Raw genomic sequence first — 25,953 nt, forward strand, 5'->3', positions numbered from 1 at the left:
TGGACCTGGTAACACACACTGCAAATACTGGAAGTGCTTACACATGGTAACAGTTGTACAGAAGGTGAGGCTACGTGGCCATGTGCCTAGAACTAGTTACAAGAATAAAAAATATAAATGGTATTCCTTTAGCCTTCCTGGATCCTGAAAATAATTGATATCTGAAGGATCAAAAGCTCAATGTAAAATTTACAAAGGCAATGCATTCATGACTCCGGGCTATTAGAAGGCTTCTGTATTTGGCAGAAAGTCACCCTCAGTGCAGCTCAGGAGACGCTGGGACTGTGCCATGGTTTAACCAGGTACCAACCAGTCCATGATCTGTTAAGTGTGTATTGTTGGTAGTACGCGGCCCCAAACAGTGGAGTGTGTGTTTCCTACTCCAATGGGTACATAGGTCCCTCACCATCTCAGTGAGACATTTTGTACTTTTAAAACTTTTATACTTTAAAAAAAAAAAATCACACACAAAAAAATAATCTCTGTGTTGTTGATATCATGTTTTGCATTACCTTTCTTTTCTCCAGTAAATGGCACATAGTCCTCTCTGTCTTGGTGCTCCATGGCTTCTTTCTGCAAATAGGCCAATAGATGCTCCCTGTCGAATGTTCCAGAAGCCTCCTTGGTTGTCTGGTCTTTCTGTCGGAAGCCTGCTGGTAATAGGGCATTCTGAAAAAAAAGAAAGAATCACATTATTACATTGTGTTCTGTTCTCAGTGTGAACAATGAATTCCAAGGTCTGTATAGAGTCATGGGGGTGGAGCTGCACTGTGAGAAAGTCATGCTAGTCAGCCCTGATCTTGGCCTAGGTGATGGTCTAGAGTTGTACTCTATTCAACAAAGATCCTGGCACTCGCAGTCTTGATCAGCTTAACTGTTTTATTTGTTATACACTCACCGGCCACTTTATTAGGTACACCTGTCCAACTGCTCGTTAACACTTAATTTCTAACCAGCCAATCACATGGCGGCAACTCAGTGCATTTAGGCATGTAGACATGGTCAAGACAATCTCCTGCAGTTCAAACCAAGCATCAGAATGGGGAAGAAAGGTGATTTGAGTGCCTTTGAACGTGGCATGGTTGTTGGTGCCAGAAGAGCTGGTCTGAGTATTTCAGAAACTGCTGATCTACTGGGATTTTCACGCACAACCATCTCTAGGGTTTACAGAGAATGGTCCGAAAAAGAAAAAACATCCAGTGAGCGGCAGTTCTGTGGGCGGAAATGCCTTGTTGATGCCAGAGGTCAGAGGAGAATGGGCAGACTGGTTCGAGCTGATAGAAAGGCAACAGTGACTCAAATCGCCACCCATTACAACCAAGGTAGGCAGAAGAGCATCTCTGTACGCACAGTACGTCGAACTTTGAGGCAGATGGGCTACAGCAACAGAAGACCACACCGGGTGCCACTCCTTTCAGCTAAGAACAGGAAACTGAGGCTACAATTTGCACAAGCTCATCGAAATTGGAAAAACGTTGCCTGGTCTGATGAGTCTCGATTTTTGCTGCGACATTCGGATGGTAGGGTCAGAATTTGGCGTCAACAACATGAAAGCATGGATCCATCCTGCCTTGTATCAACGGTTCAGGCTGGTGGTGGTGGTGTCATGGTGTGGGCAATATTTTCTTGGCACTCTTTGGGCCCCTTGGTACCAATTGAGCATCGTTGCAACGCCACAGCCTACCTGAGTATTGTTGCTGACCATGTCCATCCCTTTATGACCACAATGTACCCAACATCTGATGGCTACTTTCAGCAGGATAATGCGCCATGTCATAAAGCTGGAATCATCTCAGACTGGTTTCTTGAACATGACAATGAGTTCACTGTACTCAAATGGCCTCCACAGTCACCAGATCTGAATCCAATAGAGCATCTTTGGGATGTGGTGGAACGGGAGATTCGCATCATGGATGTGCAGCCGACAAATCTGTGGCAACTGTGTGATGCCATCATGTCAATATGGACCAAAATCTCTGAGGAATGCTTCCAGCACCTTGTTGAATCTATGCCACGAAGAATTGAAGCAGTTCTGAAGGCAAAAGGGGGTCCAACCCATTACTAGCATGGTGTACCTAATAAAGTGGCCGGTAAGTGTATATGTAGGCTTCCAGCATATTGACGTAGGTAGAGTTCTACTCTACATTGAATCATAGAAAATTGGAGAAACCAGCTCACCTTGCTCCTTAAGTGTTGAGTGAGGCACGGGCCACCCCTCTGCTGGGGTATACGTATACTTGTAGCACCAAAAATCCAAGGTCCAGCCATGCTCCAAACACTTGAAAAACTTTGTTCTTTATTAAGGCATTAAATAGCAGTACAGGAAATCCACTTATAACAGACACATCACAGCTTACGCGTTTCGGACAGATGTACTGTCCTTAATCATAGCTATTAACCGTTTCTGTCTCTGTCTCTGACTGACTCCAGCTATCTCTGACTGGCTCTGCCTCTGACTGTCTCTGCCTTTGACTGTCTCTGCCTCTGAATGTCTCTGTCTGTTTTTGTCTCTGTCATTTTGTCTATGGGGAGATTTATCAGGAGTGTATGAGAGCAGAACTATTAGCCCATAACAACCAATCAGAGCTCAAGTTTCATTTTTCGAACAGCTGTTTATAAAATTACAGCTGATCTCTGGTTTCCATGGGCAACTGGAACAGTTTTACCTTAGACATTTCTGATAAATCTCCCCCATCTCTCTCCATCTTACCTCACACATAAGCGTCTTATACTCATTGCCTACAGTTACCAAAACTCGGAGCTCATATTAATGACCTGTGGCAGAATAGCAACCAATCACGGCTCAGCTTTTAACTGCCACAGCAGAAGCAGACAATGGGAGGGATTTACTAATTCTGGCGCAAGCACGACTGTCGGCATCAGAGATCAGTCTCTGGAATCACAGCCAAACGGCGCACTGCTGTAAGTAAATAATGGGTAGACGGTAATAATCAGTTGTGCGCCATAAAAATGCCGACATCAATGTGCGCCAAAATCTTACATGGACTGCGCCTTGATTTTGCTCACTGACCATTTTTTCCCAGGTCTATTGTGCGCCAAAAATTACACCATCTCTCAGCACTTACAATGCTGAGAGATAGGGACGGATGGGAGGAGCCGGCCACATCGCCGGCCGGAAGCTCCCTGTGCATGGCTACTGTGCCCCTGTAAACAAACAGGGGCACGGATCAGATGGACCGTGGCAAGGGACATCGGCAGCGCCAGAGGAGGTAAGTACATGTTTATTATTTTTAAATAGCCCGCCCCAGCCCGGCACTAATTTATTAGTTAACTCGGAAAACCCCTTTAATCACACTGCAGGTTCTGGTAATGAAAGGGTTATTGCTTTGTTCCTTTTAACACTAATCAGCTGAATGAATGTGGTTCAGGAATCAGGCACACAACTATATCACTTTCTATTTCTGGTTCGGGAGCATTGTGAGAAAAGTGAAGTTACTCATTTACCTGACGGAATGGAAATTTCTGCACATTTTCTTTTCCTAAAACTAACACATGTTTCATTTCAAGAGGAGTCATTTGTTCCCGGCTAAGGTGACTTTGCAGTCAATAAAGAGTATTTCAGTGTTGTTCTTGGCTTCTGTGGGAAGAGCAGCTGCCAGCATGCGGGAGACTTGGAGACAACAACCCAGAGAATGTAAAATGAAAGCCTTGCAATTAAGTTCTTGCGAGTAACATGACTGGTATTAATTATTATAATGCGTCATGACTTGGATGGGATGGCCAGAGCGACATCCATGTGACATACATTAACCCTAATGACAGAAGTGTTTCTATGGGCCCTGTGATACTGATTATATTATGCTAAGACAAAAAGCTCTGAATTTATAGCTTTTCACTATGTATAAGGCTGTGTTTCCCTTCTGCAGATTTATAGCTATTTTTGCTGATTTTGTGGTAAATGTGCCAAACCCGCAACAAAACCACAGCAAGGTAACACAGCTTTAGCTTGATCCATAAGTAGGCAAGGATCAATAAGGAAAAAAGTATGGAAAAAAGATACCAATTCTCATTAGGTCATGGCTGCACAGCCGTCACACATCTTAAGTTCACTGTGTCACCCTACATCACAACTTACCGTATATACTCGAGTATAAACCGACCCGTGTATAAGCCGAGACCCCTAATTTTACCACCAAAAACTGGGAAAACCTATTGACTCGAGTATAAGTTGAGGGTGTAGTATACAGCTAGCCAGCCCCCATGTAGTATACAGCCAGCCATACCCAAGCCAGCCAGCCCCAAGTAAGAATAAGTATACAGCCAGCCCCAAGTAGTATACAGCCAGCCCCATGTAGTATACAGCCAGCCCCAAGTAGTATTCAGCCAGCCTCATATAGTATACAGCCAGCCTCATATAGTATACAGCCAGCCCCCACTTAGTATACAGCCAGCCACCATGTAGTATACAGCCAGTCCCCATATAGTATACAGCCAGCCCCCATGTAGTATACAGCCAGCCCCCATGTGGTATACAGCCAACCCCCATGTAGTATACAGCAAGCCCCCATGTAGTATACAGCCAACCCCCACGTAGTATACAGCCAGCCCCCTGCCAAAAAAAATTAAAAACTTAATACTCACCCTCCGGTGTCTGGATTATTGGCGCGGGTCCCGATCTTCAGCGCGAGGTTCTCGATCTTCGGCGCGGGTCCCGGCAGCTCCTCTTCTCTTGCCCGCAGAGTCATGTCCATGCGATACATTTTTTGTGCTGAAAAACTCGGCTTATACACGAGTATATACGGTATGTAAGTGAATTGGGTTGCATCATTTTAAAGCCTTTAAGTCATCAATATCATATTGCTGGGACAACATCCACTGTGATGACATATTGATCACTCTAATAGTTTGGCCTGGGCTAGGGGTGGCCCCAATACTATGCTGGGTCCGGCAGGCACCACAGAGGTGTGTTGCTGCTCTCCGGAAGGGATGGTAAGGCATGGGGAAGCCCAATGGGAATTAAGTCCAGAGATTCAGGGTCTGCAATAAAGGGTTACCTTCTTTACTGAAGTAATTCAGGTGCAAAGCAATACAAACAAAGAATAAGACTGACTTCTCCAATCTCCTCCCTGACAGAAGTAGTGTTCCACATTGAGGAAAGGCGTGGGATAGCTGTCCCTCTTTTTCCCTGGCAAAAGACGTGGAGCCTGGGGTCAATGTCAGCATATCCCAGTCTCAGCTTCTTGTACTGGCAGTAGCATGGCAGTCTTCTCTCCAAGCTATGTTCCCTAACTGCAAGATACTAAGGACTGGGAGTGTTCTCTTTATATACCTTCTATTTCAGCACAATGATACTGCTTTCTCCCATAGATTTACATTGCGTACCCATAATATTCTATGGCAGAAAATTTCTAAAGTGGTACACAACTTCCCAGACAGCAGTATGTCTTATCTTCTGGTAAACAGGTCAGTTTTTTCCTCTTCAAAAGAATTTCTAGTATAGCTGTGGAAAATTACTAACTTCTCTTTAGTTAGAGATATACAGTCAGAGATGTCTCACAGTGTTCACTGACTCTTTACTCTAGCAATAATAAACAGAATGTATATAACAAAATACTATTGGTTAATGCAAGTTAACCCTTGATGTCAAATAAAGTAAAAAGTGCTTTGTATAGGAGAAATATTCAAATGTCCATAGTTCAATGCTTCTCTGATCCACAGCACTACAGCTACAAAGCACAGCCACTATACAATATACAGCACTGTGTGTAATATTGCAGTCACATGAAGCATTTCATGAGTGGAGGTGCTGGGGCTCGGCCCTTACCAGTATGAAATTGATGACTCAAAATAAAGATAAGTAATCAACATTTTAGTCCTGTTATGTTTGAAGCAGGTGAGAAAAACAAACTGGGTGTTGAATTTATTTATTTTTTTCTTTTTAAATGAGTGTACAACTTGATTGTTTAAGAAATAAGGATAAGGCTCTGGATCTGGACAATGTACCCATAATACTTGTATGGGCTATGTGGTACGCAGTTTTCAATGTATTAGAAAACAATGATGATGCAAATGTGTTGTTATGTGTAGAGTAAATCCCTATTCCCTTGAGATCTCCCTACACATACCTCAGGGTCCAGCTCTTCTAAAACGTTCTCCAACTGTTTCAATTCATCTTCAGATAATTTGTTTAGAATCTCATCTTCGTTTATATTCTTATATTTGTCAAAGTCTTTCCTGAATGGCAGAGACATGACTGAATGATCCACAATGGTTGTCCTGTAATAAGATAAAAATGTTAAGAAATAAGAAATAACATGCACCGACCATGAACAAGAGTGTAAACTGAATATGGCCTCATGTATTTCTATGTGTTTGTTGCAAACCTCCTCTTATCATTCAAGCGGAGCGTAAGAAAGCAAAAGGGCATCTTAAATGGGTGATAATTATTCCTGCAAGTTATCTTCGCATCTCATTTTGAACCAAAGTCATTACTAGAGATGGAGAACATAAAATCTGACACAGTGAAGCAGTAACAGATTATTGACTCCATCAACTTCTTGTCCTGTGAATACAAGTATAAGGTTGGATATACAAGGTGAGGCCGTAGCAGAGGCCATAGGTGTGTCGATCTGAACGGCAACTAATATTTTACATGATAAGGCTACATTAACACACATGTATGGGGGACGTATATACGGCCGACGTATGTACGGCCGATATACGTCCCCCATACACTTCTATAGGCTCACGGCCCTGTACGGGTGCGGCACCGTACCGCTCCGTAGCCCGGGAAAAGATAGTACATGTGATACGGAGAGGGGCGGAGATGAGCAGCGCTCATCCCCTGCTCCATTCCGCAGCGCCGATGTATGCCCGCCTTACCGTAGTACATTGTGTGAATGTAGCCTAAATTGGAGGTGAAAAAATTGTCGGCTCGATGGGTGTCGCGATTGCTCATGGTGGACAACAAGCGGATGCGGCTGTTAACTTCAAAGCAGTGTTTGGAGCAATTTAAGCGAGATTCAAAGGAGATTTTTCAGCGAGTTGTCACCATTGAAGAAACCTGGATTCATCATTACGAACAGCGTCATCCTCATGGATTTTTTAGAAAAAGGAAGAACGATCACTGGGCAATACTACAGTGAGTTATTGGACCGCTTAGACAAAAAATTGAAGGAGACACGGCCGCATTATCAACACAACTTTTTCTAACATGAAGAAATGGCTCAAACGAGAAAGTAATCGCCGAGACAGAGCGGTTTTTTGGAGAGTTCGACAAATCTTATTTTTTGGAGGGGTTAAAGAAATAGCAGGAACGTTGGGAGAAGTGTATCTTTCTAAAGGGGACTATGTTGAAAAATAAATTTTTTTTGAAAAAGTGGTGTCTTCATTTCTAACACAGGTAGTTATTGAACCGCCCTGGTATAAACATAGGGGGTTACTTATTATTGGCTCTGCCCAGTTATTTTTTTGTTGCTCATTTTGGGCACAGCTCTTCAGTCCCTACACTTTTCCTGCACTTCTAGTTTCCTGACACTTTTTTGGCACCTTTTTGTGGTGCATAATTAGACCAACAAAAATCAGGTCTGGCAACTTCTAAACCCCTTCATGAATGTGGTTTCTCAATTCTTTCGCTCATTTGTTCTTCTTACAGTGCACCAAGTACATTAAGGCCGCGCACCACAATATACCATCATATATGACCACTACAATCGAGCGCCAAAAAATAACAGCTAGCACCAAATATGATGAATGGCCCCACCCCCCATAGTGTTTTGTTTGGATGACATCTGACATTTTGTCAGGTTTTTATTTTTTTGTGAACCCATGAACTTCGATGGAAGCCTGTGGTATGAAGGCAAGAAAAAAATTGTGCATGGTGTAATTTTTTTTCTCAAGGTCTGCACGCCTCTGAAAAACAAACACCTAAATAGTTTATACGGGGGGTCTCCCAATAGGGAGTGGGTCACTAAATATAATAGAGAACTGTGTCAGTCACAGTAAATTTTTCCTGCAATGGGGGCACCATGCCTGCCTATTATAAATTCTGGCTATGGAAAATGATTCAAGTGTTATATTTAGTGCACGAGACAGAAAGTAATAAATACAAAGACAAAACTGAACTATATTTAGCTCCTTGTGCTTAAAAGAACTGGAGATTAACTAAAGGATACTCTGATGATTAAGACCATTAAGCCTATTAGAAGCTGCAAAAAGGAATATTTCATAAACATTTGTTTCACTTTGCTTGTAACTCAACAAAAGACTTAAAAGAACTGCAGTAATATGAAGAGATTTAATAAAGATTTTACATATACTTATATTTGCATAATTGGGGGATTACGGCATAAATACAGCATTATAATGCAGACAGTCCCCAGGTTACATACAAGATAGGTTCTGTAGATTTGTTCTTAAGTTGAATTTGTATGTAAGTAGGAACTGGATATTTTATCATTGTAAGTCCAGCTAGAATTTTTTTTGATCTCTGTGACAATTGGATTTTAAAAATCTTGGATTGTCATAAGAACCAGTATTAACAATAAAGGTAAATTACAGACACCAGTAATAACTGTAAGTGCTGTTTATTGTAGCCTAAGGCTAAAGTACAGTAAATTAAAGGTCCGTTTGTAACTAGGGGTCGCATTTAAGTCGGGTGTTCTTAAGTAGGGGACCGCCTGTACAGCAAAAGTGAGCCTTAGACAACTACAACCCTCCTACAAGGACAGCAATGGCCACATTCATACAGGATAAAACAATGGCTTCAATGAGGTGGAAATCTGTTCCAATATAATCAATGGACTGTTCTGCATTCAGAAATTGTACGTCTAACACTAGCTAGTAAGTGATAAGTTTGTGCTACAAATATTACACTACCGCCCAATGGATTCAATGGAAACATCTCAAAACTGTGAAACAAGTCTTAATTTTCAGTGACTTGTACTGAGTGTCTAAACATCTTTGGATTGCACAACTGTAGATTTTTAATGCTAATGAAAGCCAGATTTCAGAAATTTCATGACACTACATAGTTATACACATCTAACCAATACATTCCTTCATATATGTCATGTGGTCAGGTGTGAGCTGACTAAACACATTTAAGGGGTTGTCAGGTTATAGTAATGTATCCTTAGGAGAGGTGATTAATTTTAGAATGACAAGTTTCAGACTCTCACTGGCCACACTATTTTGCAGCCGTTTTGGTACTATAATAAGCAACGTTTCTGATCACTCGTGCCACATGTTCATTTGTCATGTGGCCTGGTTGCTACTCAGTTCTCTTATAAATGATACAATAACAAATGCAATACCAAGCACAGGCTATAGCAGTGTTCTCAGGCTCGGATTGGCCCACCGGTGGACCGCTGAATTTACCAGTGGGCCCCGACACCTGCCCTGGGAAACCAAATGTAATTCTTATTATTCCCCTACCCTGACATAACTTCACCCCTAAAAACCCCTATGTACAAACCAAGAGGCGTGCACTGAAAAAGAGGGAAGGAGAAAGGTACTACTTTATTTTTTATTTCATTACCTTCCCCCACCAGTGCCTAAACATTCTTTGATCCTAGGCTCCTGTAAAATCGGAAATATTTCTATGTAGCAGGGCCTCCAGAATTAATTTCACTAGTCGGCCCTAGGTACCCCAGACCAACACCAGGTTTGCTTGGCATGAGGTGAAGAGGCTGCAGTAGTCACTTCATTTGAAGGGGGTTGCCCATGAAAGAAAGAGCTCAAATTTTAATCCCCAAGTGATGTTTACACAATATAGATAATTTTTAACCCCCTTACTTTACAATTTTACTCCATTTTATTGCTGTTTTTGGTCCCGTCACTCAAAGATGGTCATTTTAAGAATCCATAGTGTGGGCGAGGACTCTCTAAGGCGGCAATCCTCTGTGCTATGAGATGCTGTGTGCTGACAATGTGCTTAGATTATCAGGGTACAGGGTTTAGCTACACTTTAATTTATCTTATGAACATTCTACAAATAGAATAGAAAAAAGAAATGAATCAGATCAGAGTGGATGGATATATGACAATAAAACATTCAGCTCTGCTATCTCACCTATAACATACACAGCCAGCACTGCTATGCCCCCCTCCCCTAGAATAAAGACCTTATCTTGTCTGTAGTTTGTAGAGTAAGTCTCTGCACACTGCTGCTTGCCAACATGAAGTGCCTGTGTCTGAACTGGTCTTGTAAAGCAGGAGGCAGGGAGCACTGCACCACGTACAAAAGAAAAGCTTTGCATGAGAAGAATCTGACCATAATAATACTAATAATAATAATCTTTATTTATACAGTCAATCCCCGGGTGACATGCAAGATAGGTTCTGTAGGTTTGTTCTTAAGTTGAATTTGTATGTAATTCGGAACTGTATATTTTATCATTTTAATCTCAGCCAAATATTTTTTGGTCTCTGGATTTTAAAAATGTTTTATTGTTATAAGAACCAGGATTAACAATAAATCTTAATTGCAGACGCATTTGATAACTTTTAAAGCTGTTTATTGTAGGCTAAAGCTAAAGTACAGTAGATTACAGTCAGGGCTCTGAGTCTGTGGACCTTTTGGTACACCGCGGGAGATGGTACTACCGGACACTTGGGACCGGAGTCTTAAGTGGCACCTAATCAGGATGGTCTTGCTGCAGCGGGGTACCACCAGGTCGTTCCACTAGCCCGAGGTGGCAGCCAAGGTAGCAATGCAGGAGACAGTCAGTACCCAGGGTGACAGCGGGAGAACAGTGCAGTAAGGAACAGAAGAACTCTCGTCAGGAATCCTGAGCTGGCACATGGAACAGAAACGCAGGAACAGACAGGCACAAGTGGCAGGAACGCAGGAGCAGGATCACGCAAAACACAGGAATGCTGTGGGGGGGGGGAAATATTGGGAGCCGCTGGATTAAATGCAGACCCGTGAGTGGCCAGCACCAATCACCTGTGCGCTGGCCCTTTCAATCTCTGAGCACTGCGGCGTGCGCGCCCAAGGGAGCAGGGCCATGCGCAAGGCCTAGTCCGGATGGGAGCAGCAGCATGGAGAGGTAAGGCCAGGGCCGGTGCAGTGGGACCACGGGGGGGGGGGGGGGGGCACGGGTGCACCCGCTATCCGTGACATGGATCGTGGGGTTACCTGTGACAATTACCAACATCAAGAGGTCCATTTGTAACTAGGGGTTGTCTGTAAGTCGGGTGTTCTTAAGTAGTGGATTGCCTGTATAGCTATAGTCACAATATTTACGGTCGGATCCAGGGACAACCAAATTGTGTACCCCAGGACTGATAGAGACAGGTTGGAACTATATCTGTGTAATGCTGTATTTCTGTTAATAACACCGAATTAAAGAATGTGTTATTTTGTTATCCTTAGAATATTTAAGAATCTTGTCTTTGAGGAAATACACCTTTAACTACTCCTGGACAACTCCTTTAAACGAACATTAACTCAACCCACTGTATTTGTGCAGATATATGATTACCGGAGGATCCAACTATTTTTTAAGGAGATAATCCAACACCAGAGGTGCGTAGCTTAGGTTTCATCCCATCTCCACAATGAGGACATACGTATTTGCAGCCAAATGGATCCTTCATAGTTATGAAAGGATTTCCAACAAAAATGGCTACCAGGAAGCCATTGTTACAAGATTTCTGGCCCCCCAAGGGTACATTGGAGGCAGTCCCGGACTCTGATCATGGTCTATCTTGTAACTCTTAATATTTCTGTGATAAAGAATACAGTAGGAGTTAATCCTAAAAACTGAAAGTTCACAGGGTTTCTAAATGAATAGTGTAGCCATTGTCTAAGCCCTTCCTTTGCAGTGTATCCATGGAGAATGTTCCCTTTGACTAGGCAGCTAAGATCCCCTCCTATCATTGCCAATGCCACAATGTTCTGTGATGTTTCATTAAGGCACCAGAAGTGTAGATGCTTGTATGGATTTATTTATCTAGACCAAGAAACTACACATGGGAAAAGCACTGTAAATTTAGTCTGAAAAATCTGTGAAAATGTTAGAATAGTGCCACGTGTGATTTCTATAGACTGCCCTTTTTTCCTGTCCACCCAAATAAATGTTCCAAGAAGGACACACATGATCAGTCTTATCACTGTCTCTCCTTTTCCTACTTTGCAGAGAAAGTGATAAGGTATGATAGTGATACTGCAGTACTTCTCTAGTGAAGATGCTGCTGCTACAAAGGCGGTCAGCTTGCCAAACCAGGAATCCATCATAGATAAGGAAGAGAAATACGACTAAGCATTTAGTGAGGTGGATCCAAAAAGGTTGTTTAAAGGGGTATTCCAGGAATCCGCATAATTAATATTCAAATGGGTCATTAAAATATAAGCCAATTAGCGATTTAAGATATAGCAGAATGCTGTTAACATACACTATATAGGTACATACATAAAGAATTAAAATGCTACTGGCCCTTTAATCAGTCCATTGATTTTCTCAGCATGGAGCAGACACAGGACAGATGGCTGCTGGTCACATGATGTGCCATGATGGCAGTTACACATCATTGCTATGGTAACAGCCCTAGAAAGTCTGTTAAATCATCATTGGGAGAAGAGCATAAGAGGGAGGAGGAGTTACTGAGAACTAAAATATCATGGGACTTGTAGTTTCCAGTGGCAACCATCTTGGGTATGGCTAATGACATTGAGATTTGTTATATTCATTTATTTATATAATCATGGGTTTTTGTATCAGACGTTCATACTCCCCTTTAAGAGAAAACAATCAAGCATTATCTAACATTGTTAATGGAGTAATGTTATATCTGTTGGTGTCCCCACCCTGTGATGTCAACACCCATCCTGAGCCATACTTGTGATGCCATAATGGGCAGTGTCAGTAACACTAAGTCTATGATGTTAACTCAAACTCACTGCCTTACAAGTCCCTTTTGTCACACCCAAAGCAACACTGCAGGCTGTGAAGCCTTTAAATAAGAAGCAACACATTTTCAGGAAGGGTAAACCCAGCTGTTCTGGGCAGATGCCATGACTATATGATGCTATGCCCATTTATAGTGATGGCATATACTGAGGTGTTTCAAATTGCCATGTCGACATCCCCATCTATAACAGTCACCAGTTTAAAGGGGTTGTTCAAGTTAATTTATTTTTTTACATGTCCCCCAAATGCAGGTTGTATACAACTGCAGTCCAACATAGTGCACTTGGAAAAAACAAGCTGAATCCAGTTTAATAATTTTGGCTAGCAAGTGTGTGGCCTGGGAAAAAAATGAATGAACTGTGACAAGCCCTTTAAATAGCTTACCTTAACCTGTCACCTCTTCTGACCCACTGTTTTTAAAATACTGTATATACTCGAGTATAAGGTGACCCGAGTATAAGCCGAGACCCCTAATTTTACCACCGAAAACTGGGAGTCCAGCCTGCCCCCAGTAGTATAGAGCCACCTCAGCCTGCCCACAGTAGTATACAGCCAGCCCAGCATTAAAAAAAACCCAAAAAACTTATATGCTCACCCTCCGGGGGCCCCGATGCGCAGCGCTGCTCCCCCGATGTCAGCGTGGCTCGTCTTCTGGCTTCCGCGCCTGTCTTCTTTCTTCTGTAACATCGTGCTGGGCGCCGCCATTGTTCTCCCCCGGACGGCAGGCGCATAGTATGACTCGCTGCTGCTGACGTCATAATAGGTGCCGCCCGGGAGAAAAACATGGCAGCGCCCAGCACGATGTTACAGAAGAAAGAAGACAGGCGCGGAAGCCAGAAGAGGACCCGCGCGGACATCAGGGGAGCAGCGCTGCACATCGGGGCCACTGGAGGGTGATTATATAAGTTTATTATTTTTTAAGTGCATTGACATTGTGTATTGACTCGTGTATAAGCCGAGGGGATGTTTTTCAGCACCTTTTTTGTGCTGAAAAACTTGGCTTATACACAAGTATATACGGTAATTACATTTGCTGTAAAATCACAATTCTGGAGCATTTTATCAATGCGATTATTTGTTTATGTGTATATAAAGATCAACTGTAAAATCAAAGTAAAAAAACAAGTAAAAAAAGAGATTAGTTGGACTTCTGTGTGATCTAATAGTTTCTGTGAATACATGACCGTTGGTTACCCTGATCTGGAAGTCAGAAATGGACAACACATATGTAGTACATGGGACTGTTTGTTTGGGGTCTGCGTAATGTCAGTGTCTTCTTCAATAACAACATTGTACATTTAGGTCAAGCTAGACAATTGTGTTACTGTTGGGGCTGAAAACAATCCGGAAACATCACATGCTGGGATATGAGTTCATGCGTCAAGGATGTTTGTATGTACAATCAACAATTTTGAGATAAAAAAAAGCGTGTTATAACAATAACTCTGCTTGTACTACTTTCATTTACTATTTTATTTTCATTGTGCCCTGATTCTAAAGGACAATCCGATTTGCTTCCTATTGAGAGGTCTATTTGCTCCCTATTGAAGTAGGTGGGGTAGCATAGACTACTGGGAATTGGAGTAGCCTTTGTTACCACACCTGGGAGAGTCTACTCCCCAGTAGCCTCTGTCGAAAATAGATTAGCATTAGTTAGATAAAGTTTAAATCAGGTTAGGAAATGTTGCAGGATTAGAGAAAGATAGTTTAATGCTTACGGTTTTAGTAGGAACCCACCATTAGATATACCTTAAAGTAAAAAATGCAAGTGGCCAGAGGGGGTTTGGGGGTGCTGAAAATAAATAAATAAATAAATGTGCACTAACCCTCCTCAGTAGTCCCCGTTTCCTGCTCCGGGGCTCTCCGTGCCATGCCACTGTTTGTTTACAGGCAAACAACACCTCATCAGTATGGTCAACTTCCGCCTGGACATCTGTCTCATGTCCAAGCACCTAATACAGCGCCAATACATCAGCTGTAAACAAATAGGGGTACGGTACAGAAGGACCATAGCTCAGGAAACCGGGAGCGCTGAGGAAGGTAAGTATACATTTAGTTTTTCTGCATCCCATACCCCCTCCCTCGGTTACTGTGCAATTTTTACTTAATCACAGACAACCCCTTCAATAGGCAGATAGGTTGTAGGTTTCCATTTTATTATGTTGGTACATAAGTACATTAAATCTAAATAAGGAAAATATAAAAATCTGTAAGAAATTGGGTTTATATATTCAGAATCATTTCATTAATGGTCAGAAAAACAATCCTAGAAACTACTGTATTCCTAACATATTCCTTATGTGACCCGGTATATCTTGTACAAGAAAAGAAGGTCAGCTCCTAATAAATGATTAAGAAATTGTTTCCATGCAGGTAACACTGTCTGTATCTGCAGGCATGGATTATCAGGTTTATGACGACCTTCCTGATTCCCTTAACTAATCCTCCTGCATAGGGACAAATATGGATTTACATGTGACCGTGCTCCCAGAATGATCTGCATAGAAATATCATTAGATATCTACAATGTATTTCTTATGTTTATTAATATAATAAAAAGAAAATAGTAGAAAGAAGAACTTGAGGTGAAACCCAGTTCTTGGAACGGAGAGGATTTGAAGAGTGATTTACTATCAGATTCTTCACATTGGGGCTCATTTATTAAGGGCCCCACGGACCGCACTTTCACTGGACATCCCGACGATTTTCATTTTGCGCCGCTGGGACATTGATTTAAAAGGGGTTTTTGGCGCATGCGATCGTATTTTGGCGCAATCGCACCGGCTTTCATGCAACACAAATCATACTTTTTTCTGCCTCTGGATGGCTCCTATCGCTGCCAATTAACACACTCTACCATGGCCTGCATGAAGCAGGCTGTAATAAAAAAATCTGTATATTCACAATATACTACAAAACAGTAGCATTGCAGTATATTGCATAAGTGATGAGACCCCAGGGGATCTAAAAATGTATAAAAGATGTAAAAAAAAAACCTTTCGAAATATTAAAAAATTTAAATCACTTCCTTTCCCTAAAACTCATATAAAAATAGATAAATAAAATAAATCAGGGTCTTGGTGCGGACTGACCCTGAAGTAGAGACTGAAGTGTCTGTTTCCAGATCGATTTGAGGTCCTGCACCAATTTTTCCACTGCAGGGACATCTGAGGGCACGGACAGAGGAAGAGGTGGGCGTGGAATTTGTACAAAGACAATAAAGAACGGGGCAGCGCCAGCAGACTCCGAATCCAAAGAGTTGTAGCAGAATTCTGCCCACAGTAACAGGGTAGACCAGTCATCCTGACGGGCAGAGACAAAATGACAAAGGTAACAGCCCAGAGTTTGGTTGTCTCTCTCTCTGGCAGCGAAACAAAATTAGACATCTTCGAGAACCTGTCGGTTACCACCCAGATGATGCAATTTCCAGAGGAAGATGGCAGATCCGTAATAAAGTCCATTGCCACGTGAGTCCATGGACAGCTGGGTAACGGCAACAGGAGACCAGCAGGTTTTAGGCAAGATGGCTTGTTACGAACACAGGAGGTGCAGGAACCCACAAACTCGTGCACATCTTTGGCCAGGTTTGGCCACCAATAGTAACGAGAAATGAGGGCCTTTGAACGCTGCACCCCAGGATGCACAGCCACTTGAGAGCAATGTCCTCAAGTCAATATCTTTTTCCGAAAAGCAGGTCGGACATATGTCTTGCCAGAAGGGAGCTGCCGCAGATCCACAACATTAGAGGCACGAGAGAGAGAGCATCGGCCTTGACATTCTTCTCAGCAGGGCGGAAGTGGATCAGAAAATTGAAGCAAGAAAAAAAAAGGGACCAGCTATCTTGTCATGGGGCGCTGAAAAGTTTGGAGGTACAGGAGATTCTTGTGGTCCGTATATACACAGACTTCCAAAAGATAGCGCCACTCTTCCAAGGTAAGTTTAATATCCAGAAGTTCACGATCTCTCAGCAGTGGAGAAGATTTTAGAAAAAAACCCACAAGTAAGTGTTCGTTTCTCAGTGTCAGGACATGTAAGGATAGGGGCAGAAGCAAAGGCAGATTTAAGCTTGGAAAACGCTTCTTTGGCCGCCAGAGGCCAGAATTTAAGCTCACCGTTTTTTGTCAACGCCACAATGGGAGACACAAGAGAGGAAAAATGCGGTATAAACTGCTGGTAGTAATTTGGGGAAACCCATGAATCTCTGTATCGCAGGAAGTCCTACTGGGCAAGGCCATTGAAGTACCGCAGATAACTTGGTTGGATCCATCTGTAGGCCCTCACCAGAGATGACGTATCCAAGAAATGGAAGGCTCTTCTGATGGAACTGCACTTCTCCAGTTTGGCATATAGACGATTGGACCTTAGGCGCCTAAGAACTCGTCGTACGTGGACTTGAGGAGACTCCAGGTCAGAGGAAAACCCAAGATATTGTCTAGGTATACCACAACACAGGTGTAGAGCAAGTCTCTGAAAATTTCATTGACAAATTCCTGAAACACTGCAGGCACATTGCACAGTCGAAGTGCCTGTCACGAGTATTGAAGACGGTCTTCCACTTATTGCCTTCATGGATGCGAATGAGGTTATATGCCTCCCGCGGATCCAGCTTGGTGAAAACCCTGCAGCACGTAAACAATCAAAAGGTTCTGTGATCAAGGGTAGTGGGTAGAGTTTTTTCACTGTGATTTTATTGACACCATGGTAGTTGATACACGGATGGAGGAAGCCATCCTTCTTGGAAACAAGGAGTCGTTATACCCGACCACGTGGAGAAGATGTGACGGTAGCAGCCCTACAGGACATTCGTAGGGATGGTGCAGAGGCAGAGACTCTGCTTTTTATTCTGAGAAGACATCAGCAAGGTCCATATAAACAGCAGGAAGACCCACCAATGTCTTGGAAGACTCAGAAGAAGACCTGGCGGACACTGGTCGGAGAGCCTCAAGGCAACGAGACTGGCACTGGAATCCAGCGAAGATCCTCCCCAGTCTGCCAGTTGAGGACAGGTGCGTGTTTCTACAACCACGGAAGTCCCAATAGAACGGAGTATGTGGAGCAGGGAAGCACAAAAACAGTCTCTCTTTATGTATGGCCCCAACTTGCAGGAATAGTGGTTCGGGGCAATACTGGACTGAGTCACAAAGGATCTGCCCACTGATGGATGAGATGACCAGGGGCTTCTCCAGACGAACCACAGGGAAACGATGGCGGGAGACCAGAGCAGCATCCACAAAATTCCCTGCAGAACCAGAGTCTAGGAAGGCCGAGACTGGAACAGGATCCCTGTTACAAAGCTGAGCAGAACGGGAAGATGCAGACGTTGAGAAGCTTTACTCTCGCCTAGGGACACTCCTCCTAGGAACCCTAGGTGTGATGACTTCCTAGATGCTAAGGACGCACTGGACACAATTGGAGGAAGTGTTACGGGCTGATCTGAAAGTTCAGAAGCCAGAATACGGAATTGCACCTCATAGTCACCCACAGAGGAGTCCCCTTGGCACAAGTTCAGGATGACAGTCTCAGCAGTAGACGTCTGGGCTGGTTCCTCAAAGACGGTCTGTAGTTCAGTGAAGAAAGCGGTGATGTCTGCTGTAACTGGGTCTCCCTTGTCCCAGAGGGGTGTGGCCCATGACAGGGCTCTCCCTGAGAGAAGATTGATCAAGAAGTTCAATATGCAAGAAGCACTGGGTAATAAAGCCTCTGTACAACTTCGCATACCCATCATATTTGGAAGGCATAGAGAGCCTCAGCCTAGGTTCTGTGGAAGGTAGACAAAACGGGGGTAGGAGGTGGAACTGCAGGAACTGGCTGCTGGGAGGACAATAGCTGCTGTAGAATGGCGGTGGCTTTTCCTAGCTGCTGATCTTGTACGGCAATTCGCTGGGAATGACCGGCCACGATGGCGGGGAGAACAGCCAGTTCTGGTAGTGGAACCTTGGCGGAATCCATGGCCGGATCTTACTGTCAGGATCTGAGGTAGTGAAACTGTCAGGATCTGAGGTAGTGGATCCTCTGTACCAGCAGAGCAGAGTCTAAGTGGCACCTGGTTTTCACCAAAGCCCGCTGCAAAGCGGGATGGACTTGCTACGGCAGGGTCCCACCAGGTCGCTCCACAAGCGCAACTTTGCTCGCGGTGGTGGCCAAAACGTGGTACAAAGTCGTGATGCAGAATCATGGTCGGGGAAAGGCAAGAGGTCAAGACAAGCAGCACGGGATCAACGTCAGGAACAAAGCAGGAGGTCAAGGCAGGAACGGAAGCGGAGTCACAACCGGAAATCAGCAGACAGGCACAAGGCAACGAAACAAGCTTTCTCTGAGGCATGAAGCACAAAGAATGCAGGAATGCAGGAAGTGGGCGGCTTTTTTAAAATTCCTGGAAATGGGCAGCACCAATTAGCAGTGTGCTGGCCCTTTAAATCTTCAAGCACCAGCGCGCAAGCCCTATGCGGCGGGGATGCGCGCTCCACACTGCCGGATCCAGAGCAGGAGCGTGGAGAGGTAAGGAAGTACAGGGGGGAGCTAGGGGCACATATCCGTTTTTTTACCATGTTAAACAGAACCATAGACCAAAGTATAAAAAAATTATAAGTGTCAGAATATGGTGAAAAAAGGGAAACACCACAAAACTATATAAATTTGGTATCCCCATGATCATACTGACATATAGAATAAAGGGGGTGTGTTATCTGGACTGCATAGTTAAAGCCTTGAATACAGAGGCCACTAGATAATGGTATAACTGCTTTTTTTGTGAATTCCACTAGTTTTGGAAATTTTTTGCAGCTTCACAGTAGATTACATAGAATTATAATGAATATGACTAGTAGATACAATTTGTTCCACAGATAACAAATCCTCATAAATCTCTGTAAATGGTAATATAAAAAAGTTTTGGCTTTTGGAATGCGGTAAGCAAAAAATGAAAAGCCAAAAACTGAATTTGGCCTGGTCCTTAAGGAGTTAATAAAACTCCAGCCACAGAGTCAGGTGCAGTATGAGTTCTCTTGTTCCTACTCTTCCCATCCAACATCAATCACATAATAGTTCCCAGCAGTGGGCGGCTGATTCCTTGACCCTATTCTGAGCCATTTTGCTTAACAACAGTTTAGTTAGAGATGCCACTCATGTGCTCCCTTCTTCTCTGAGGAACTGGAATGTTTTGAAGTCTATAAGGAAATTAGGATAATAACAATGGTCGAATTGTCAAATGCAATTTACATTAAAAATAATGTGTCATTATATTTAATAATACATAATAATCACATTTATATAAGACAGTATAAATATTCTCAGCTAGATGTATAATTCTGCTTTTCCATGGAAAGGTAAAGGGAAGGAACCTGTCTGCAGGTTTTGACCTATCAACCTGATGACAGGTTCCTATGGCTTACAACAATAAGAAACCAAACATGTTTAAAAAAAAAGAAGTCATTTACAAAATAAAGTTCTAGAATATATCTGGCTCACATCTGATGAAGAACCCGAGTGACGAGGGTGGTCGGTGGAAACATGGAGTCTTCCTGTTATCCCCCTCCTTTTCTTCTCCCTTTCAGTAACATTGTTGGTTGCACTGTTCAAATCCAACTCTGGGAATGCACATGGAGCAGTGGAGTCTACACCTCAGCGCATGCACATAGACACAATCTGAGGTGTGGACTTCACTTCACATTGCTGATTGAGATGGATTTGATCAGTGCAGCCAACTACAAGGTAGGAAGGTGAGAGGAAGAATTATGAAGGTGACTCCATAGGGGACATTTATCAAGGCTTGTACGCCAGTTTTCTAGCGAACAGTCAGGAACTTCAGTTATTTCCCTGTTTCCGCTACCTCCACACCTAGTGGATGTAGGGGGTTGTGAAGAGGGTTGTGTCCTGTGCCCCCACACTCTTTATAGCAACTGGTAATAGAGCAGTTCTTCACCAGACAGGGCGCAGAGCCTCCTGAGGTATCTGGCCCGGCTAAGGGGTGGGGCTTATATCTGACGCCAGAGCACGAAACGGTGTAAGATAAATGTCCCCCCCATGACTCTGATGCCCCATCGTTTACCCCATAACATGGATTTTTTGTTGGCAGTGAGTCAGGTATATTTTAAAATGTAAAGGTTCTCAGGGAGGGAGCTGCAAACCTGTACTTACCTCAGCTGTCAAACTCAGTGTCCCACACAGTGTCCGGCCTGAAGCTGAACTCAGCTTATCGCAACCAGAGAGGCGGCGGCGTGGGACAGGGGGAGGGACTGCAGCGGGAAGTACAGGTTTATTTTTTTAAGTCTTGGACAACCCCCTTTAACAGCAAAGATGACATTTTTCAGAAAAATTCTTGGTTATGTAATCATATTGAGAAGGGAGGACATGATGGGTGCCTTCATGTCAAAAGCAACAGTCCTTTTGCGCCAATCTGTGCTTCTCCCAGCCTCTGTTTTACACAGAGGTGGCAAGTAACACAGAGGTGGCAGAGGTGGTTGATCTACCACTGTACATAGGGGGAACAAGACTCATTGTTCTGCCACTATATTCAGGTAACAAGTGGTTTATTGTTAAAACTTATGTTTTTGTGTGTGACATATTTTATCATATTTCTACACAGCGAGGTCTCTTATAAGAGGGTTATTTCTCTGTAACATTCAGCAAGTAAAGCATGTAATGAACGGACAACCTCTTTAATGATAACCCCTTTAATGGTCCTTTAAAGCAATAATATATAATAATTATAGGTAATAAATATATAATAATATATTATAATAATAAATATATAGAGTAATAATAATAGGTATACAAAATACTATAATATACCACATATTCCAGTATTTCCTAACCACTGGAGGAAAGCCATAAGCAGGGGACCGATGTTTTTTAGGATGCCGAATACATTATATTTAACAAAACACACTGGAATGGCACCGACATTGTAAGCTACACAAAACATGTTTATCTTACAAAACAGGCATCTTTTCCTTTGTCTCATAGCTCTCCTTATATTGATTACTCCGGCTCTCCTTTCATTGTAATAGCAGGCCATGCATATGATATGACCTTCCATTATGGCCATGAAACATATGTGTTTCCTGCTGTTATTGATTTGCTGAAATTGTTCTGGAAATAAATCACATATGGTATCTCCATTATTGAAGGACACATGAGTGGCCAATTCTAAGTTGTGCCTTCTGTTAGTTTCCAGGACCAATGAGTAATGCTAAAAATACTTCTATCTTTTTGATAAATCCATTCATGTACACAAGCTGACCCAAAAGTCTTTTAGTTGATCTTTCAAAGAGCCAATGCTTTACCTTCACTCAAGTGTAAAAAAATAAGGAGGTGGTAGAATATCATTCAACACCAATTTTGACAGTAGTATTCCTAAGAATATGCCATATGTGCAATGGGAACCTGTTCCAATAGTTCACGTAAGCCTCAGAAGTGAAGGCGGTTTGCCGTGTCTCCATTCTCAGTGCACATGCCGGAGGGAGAGGGCTTACAGCACAAGTGCGACAACTGCTTGCTGAGGTGAGCCGACGTTATCAGGGTGATAGAAGAGAGAAGCAGTGGGATGGGCCGACTCACAGAGGAGCGATGCTGATGGGAGGATGGGTGCAAGCGAAGTATCATAAACTAGAAGATTGCTATTAACGTAAGGTAAACCATCACTTGGTAGAGTGATAGATGGGCAGTATGTCCCTTTACGGTTCCTGGTCTCCATGTTATAGGGGCCATGGTTTTGTAACTGGACTTTAGATCCAGGGTTTAGATATTGCAGGGTTCCTGCCTTGATGGCTCCTCTCCATACTCCATTACCTGTTATATACCTGACCCTTTAGCTGCAGGTGTGGGTGTTCAGATTGTTGAGGCGCAAATGGACAGAGGCCAAAGTTGCTGGGTGCTGTTCTAAAGAGAAGACTAACTGCAGGTCCTGCACTACACAGCGGGAGCAAAAGCCTGAAAAGCTGGGTGAGAGCCATTGTTGGACTATTCCTTTGGTACTGCTACCCTGAAACTAAGGACATTATATTTTTGTTTTATGATGAAGAAAGCTTCTTGAGTTCTTGTTGGACTGTGTTAAATAAATCTTTGGACTTTTATTTGGACAAACCTGCCTGGATATGAATTTGTGCCAGACAACTAGTCTGTCTGAAGGGTCCCATTTCCCACAGCTAATAAAATTAAATGGACGATTGTAACCTGTCATTGCTGAAAAATGCCTTTCGGTATGACAGGTTCCTTTTAAAGTGTAACTAAAAATTTGAGTTTTTTTTTTTTTCATTTCAGAAATGAATAAAGCAGGTGATAATAGAAAAAACTTGTAATATATTTTATTACATAATAAAGCAGCTTCTCTGAGCCTTATTCCTGCTCTTTCTTCTGTAGTGAGCTGTGTATCTGAAAGCATTGTGAGGTCCATCCACTTTTAGACAGATAAGCAGGCTAATAAACACTTTCCATACCTAGAAAATATTTCCCTTGAAATATATTAGACTATCCAGGGACCATGTGTAATAAGATAAGTCATAAGGGCTCCATAAAGTGAACCTGTCCCCATAAATGTCATTTTTAGCTGGTGACAGGTTCTAATAGCCTATGATATCATTATTTTAAAAAAGCCTTTGTCAGCATTCTGAATCATTTCAATTGTTTAGATAAATTAAATTCACATTACCTGGCTCCCTGCCAGCAGCATGTGGCGAGTCCCAGAGGAGGGGGCAGCTGTTGCATCATGTGTGTGCCTGTGTCTCCTCACACCATCCCCCTCCCTCCCCTGCCTGCTCAACGTAACGTACATGAAAGGAAGTTGGGAGGGAGTTGGATGAGTGTGGATGAGAGGAGACTGACACAGGCACACACAGGCTGCAGTTGCTCCAAGGGGCTCACCACACACTGCTGGCAAGGAGTCAAGTAATGTGAATTAAACTATTATAAACTACTGAAATAATTCAAAATGCTGAAAAATACCTTTTTAAAATTAGCATAGCATAGGCTTTTGGAACCTTTCAACAGCTAAAATGACATTCCTGGTGACATGTTTAATCTTTCAGCGGAGAAAAGGTCAGAAAGCTATTTTACACAAACTTCTAATAAGAAAATAAAGTCAGAGGGAAAAAAAGACGAACATATTTCTTCAATAATGAATATAACAAAGTTTACTATTATCATCTGAACTACTGAGTTTTGTTTTTTTTTAACATTGACCACTGTCTCTTGGCCACAGAGAAATGGAGATGGCCACAGTTCTCTCCATTGTCAGTGTTACTAACAGAAATGTCAGAGAGCCCCCAGTCCCCTCAGAGAGCCCTCAAGCTTTCGCATGGGAAGGGGAGAATAACCCTTTGAGAAGATTTGTTAAAAATATAGGTCTGTCTACTCAAAATAAAACCCTACCATGAGTAACCAACTTCCTCATAAAACAGAACTTACTATTCAGTAAAATTTTCCTAAAACAACCTCCAAATATCTTATCTAAGAAGATGGACTGTATGTATAATCCATGGATGAAATGAAAATCTGCTCTCGATAAGGGGTGGTCTTCTCAAAGTATTGGTTTTCTGGAGATGATTCCACACAATATCTATACATTTTTATGTAGAGCTCTGTATGTTTATCTTGATTATGTTTGGATCTTATTTTATCCACATTAGTATTTGCCAGCACTGATGTGGATTACAAATCTCATCTCCATATTACTACAGGTCCACATTACCCTGTGATTATTCCAATGCTATTTTAATTAACCAGTGTTACATAACAGAGAAGGGAAGAATGAAGAGGAAATCCCAAATACTGTTCTATAAATAACAGGTAGAGAGCAGTCACTTGTGAGTTGAGAGAAATCACTGGGTCATGCTGCAGCACACACTCATCCTGCCGCATGGAGCTTACTTTCAGCACCATGACCAGTGCATATACATTATATCATAAAGATGATGATATAGATAATGTGGAGACAGCCAGTGGCAATCACTGATCATCGTGCATGAGATGTCTGCCTATTTACATGATACACCCTGCTATTAGTAGTGGAGCTTGCAGTACAGTACATGCAATCATTGCTAGAAGTGCAGCCTGATGGAGAGCACAACACACCCAGTTTCCATCATATACAATACAGGGCTGCTAACTGCACCAGTGTCAGTGCCACCTCCTCAGTACCCTACACAGTGCCTGGGGGGGCACACCCTGCACCTACAAGACTGGTGCCCCCTTATCCTGACCTATGCATTTCTGCACAGCTTTTACGACTATGCTGCAGCATGCCCATCCAGCTGTCTAATACACAGTGCTGCAGAGATATACACAGTACTGCAATCATCTATGTAGCAGCCATACGTCCTCTATTACATGCACATATACAGTACGATGTATACAAAGAAGCATCGCTGATCTTACCCTGTAGCCTCCCTGCTATCCCTTTCAGTGAGTGATGTCCAGCAAGGGTACCGCTTCTATCCTCCCGCCAACAGGTGGCGAAATACAAGCAGGGACTACAAAGGATTGACTAAACGATTACGCAGCCGCCATCTTTACTTTGGTATAAAGGAGGGATACAAGTGACTTTTGCCGTTAGCTAAACTATTGTGGTTTATCAGATATTTGTGCTACTTTCAGAGTGAGCGTAATAAGGAAATGCATTAGTAAGAAAGGTAGCTCTTGCTTGTTTACTGACATGAGTGTCACTCATGTTTCCAGTAGAAAATATGGCCGATATTGTTTGGAGAGATGAATGACGTCACACCATTGACGTCAGCGTTAATTTATAAAAGCACCGTGGGAAATGTAGTTTTGTATCGGTGGGTTATAAATGGTGTGGCGTTATAGGCGGATCTGTGAGGAGATGATGATGTGGGATGTCATAATAACAGGGATACTGAAATGGAAGAGAGGGGAGCAAGCCATGAGGCCATTATTAACCCACTCACTCCTGTGAACTTAACGTCTTGTCTTAAAAATGATCTATCATTACTCAACATACCTAATTAAAGTGTTACTTAAAGGGGTTTGCCAATGAGAGAAAATTCTCAAATTTCAATCCCCCTAGTGATGTTTACACAATAAAGTTATTTTTAACCCCTTTCTTTACAATTTTACTCAGTTT

The 25,953-nt window shown here is 42.7% G+C and overlaps 1 protein-coding gene across 1 annotated transcript; it reads right to left on the reverse strand.

Moving 5' to 3' along the window:
* Window positions 1–469: 469 nt before the first annotated feature.
* On the reverse strand, window positions 470–25,381 carry LOC140110503 (tropomodulin-2-like; the record flags this gene model as incomplete). The annotated part of the gene is made up of 3 exons (XM_072132243.1): window positions 25,248–25,381; window positions 6,087–6,237; window positions 470–669 (listed from the first exon to the last, which is right to left on the reverse strand). Coding segments are annotated over exons 2-3 (326 nt in total), but the record flags the coding sequence as incomplete, so codon positions are not given.
* Window positions 25,382–25,953: the final 572 nt, after the last annotated feature.

The sequence above is a fragment of the Engystomops pustulosus genome, unplaced genomic scaffold (assembly GCF_040894005.1).
Source record: "Engystomops pustulosus unplaced genomic scaffold, aEngPut4.maternal MAT_SCAFFOLD_292, whole genome shotgun sequence".
Classification (NCBI taxonomy): Eukaryota; Metazoa; Chordata; class Amphibia; order Anura; family Leptodactylidae; genus Engystomops; species Engystomops pustulosus.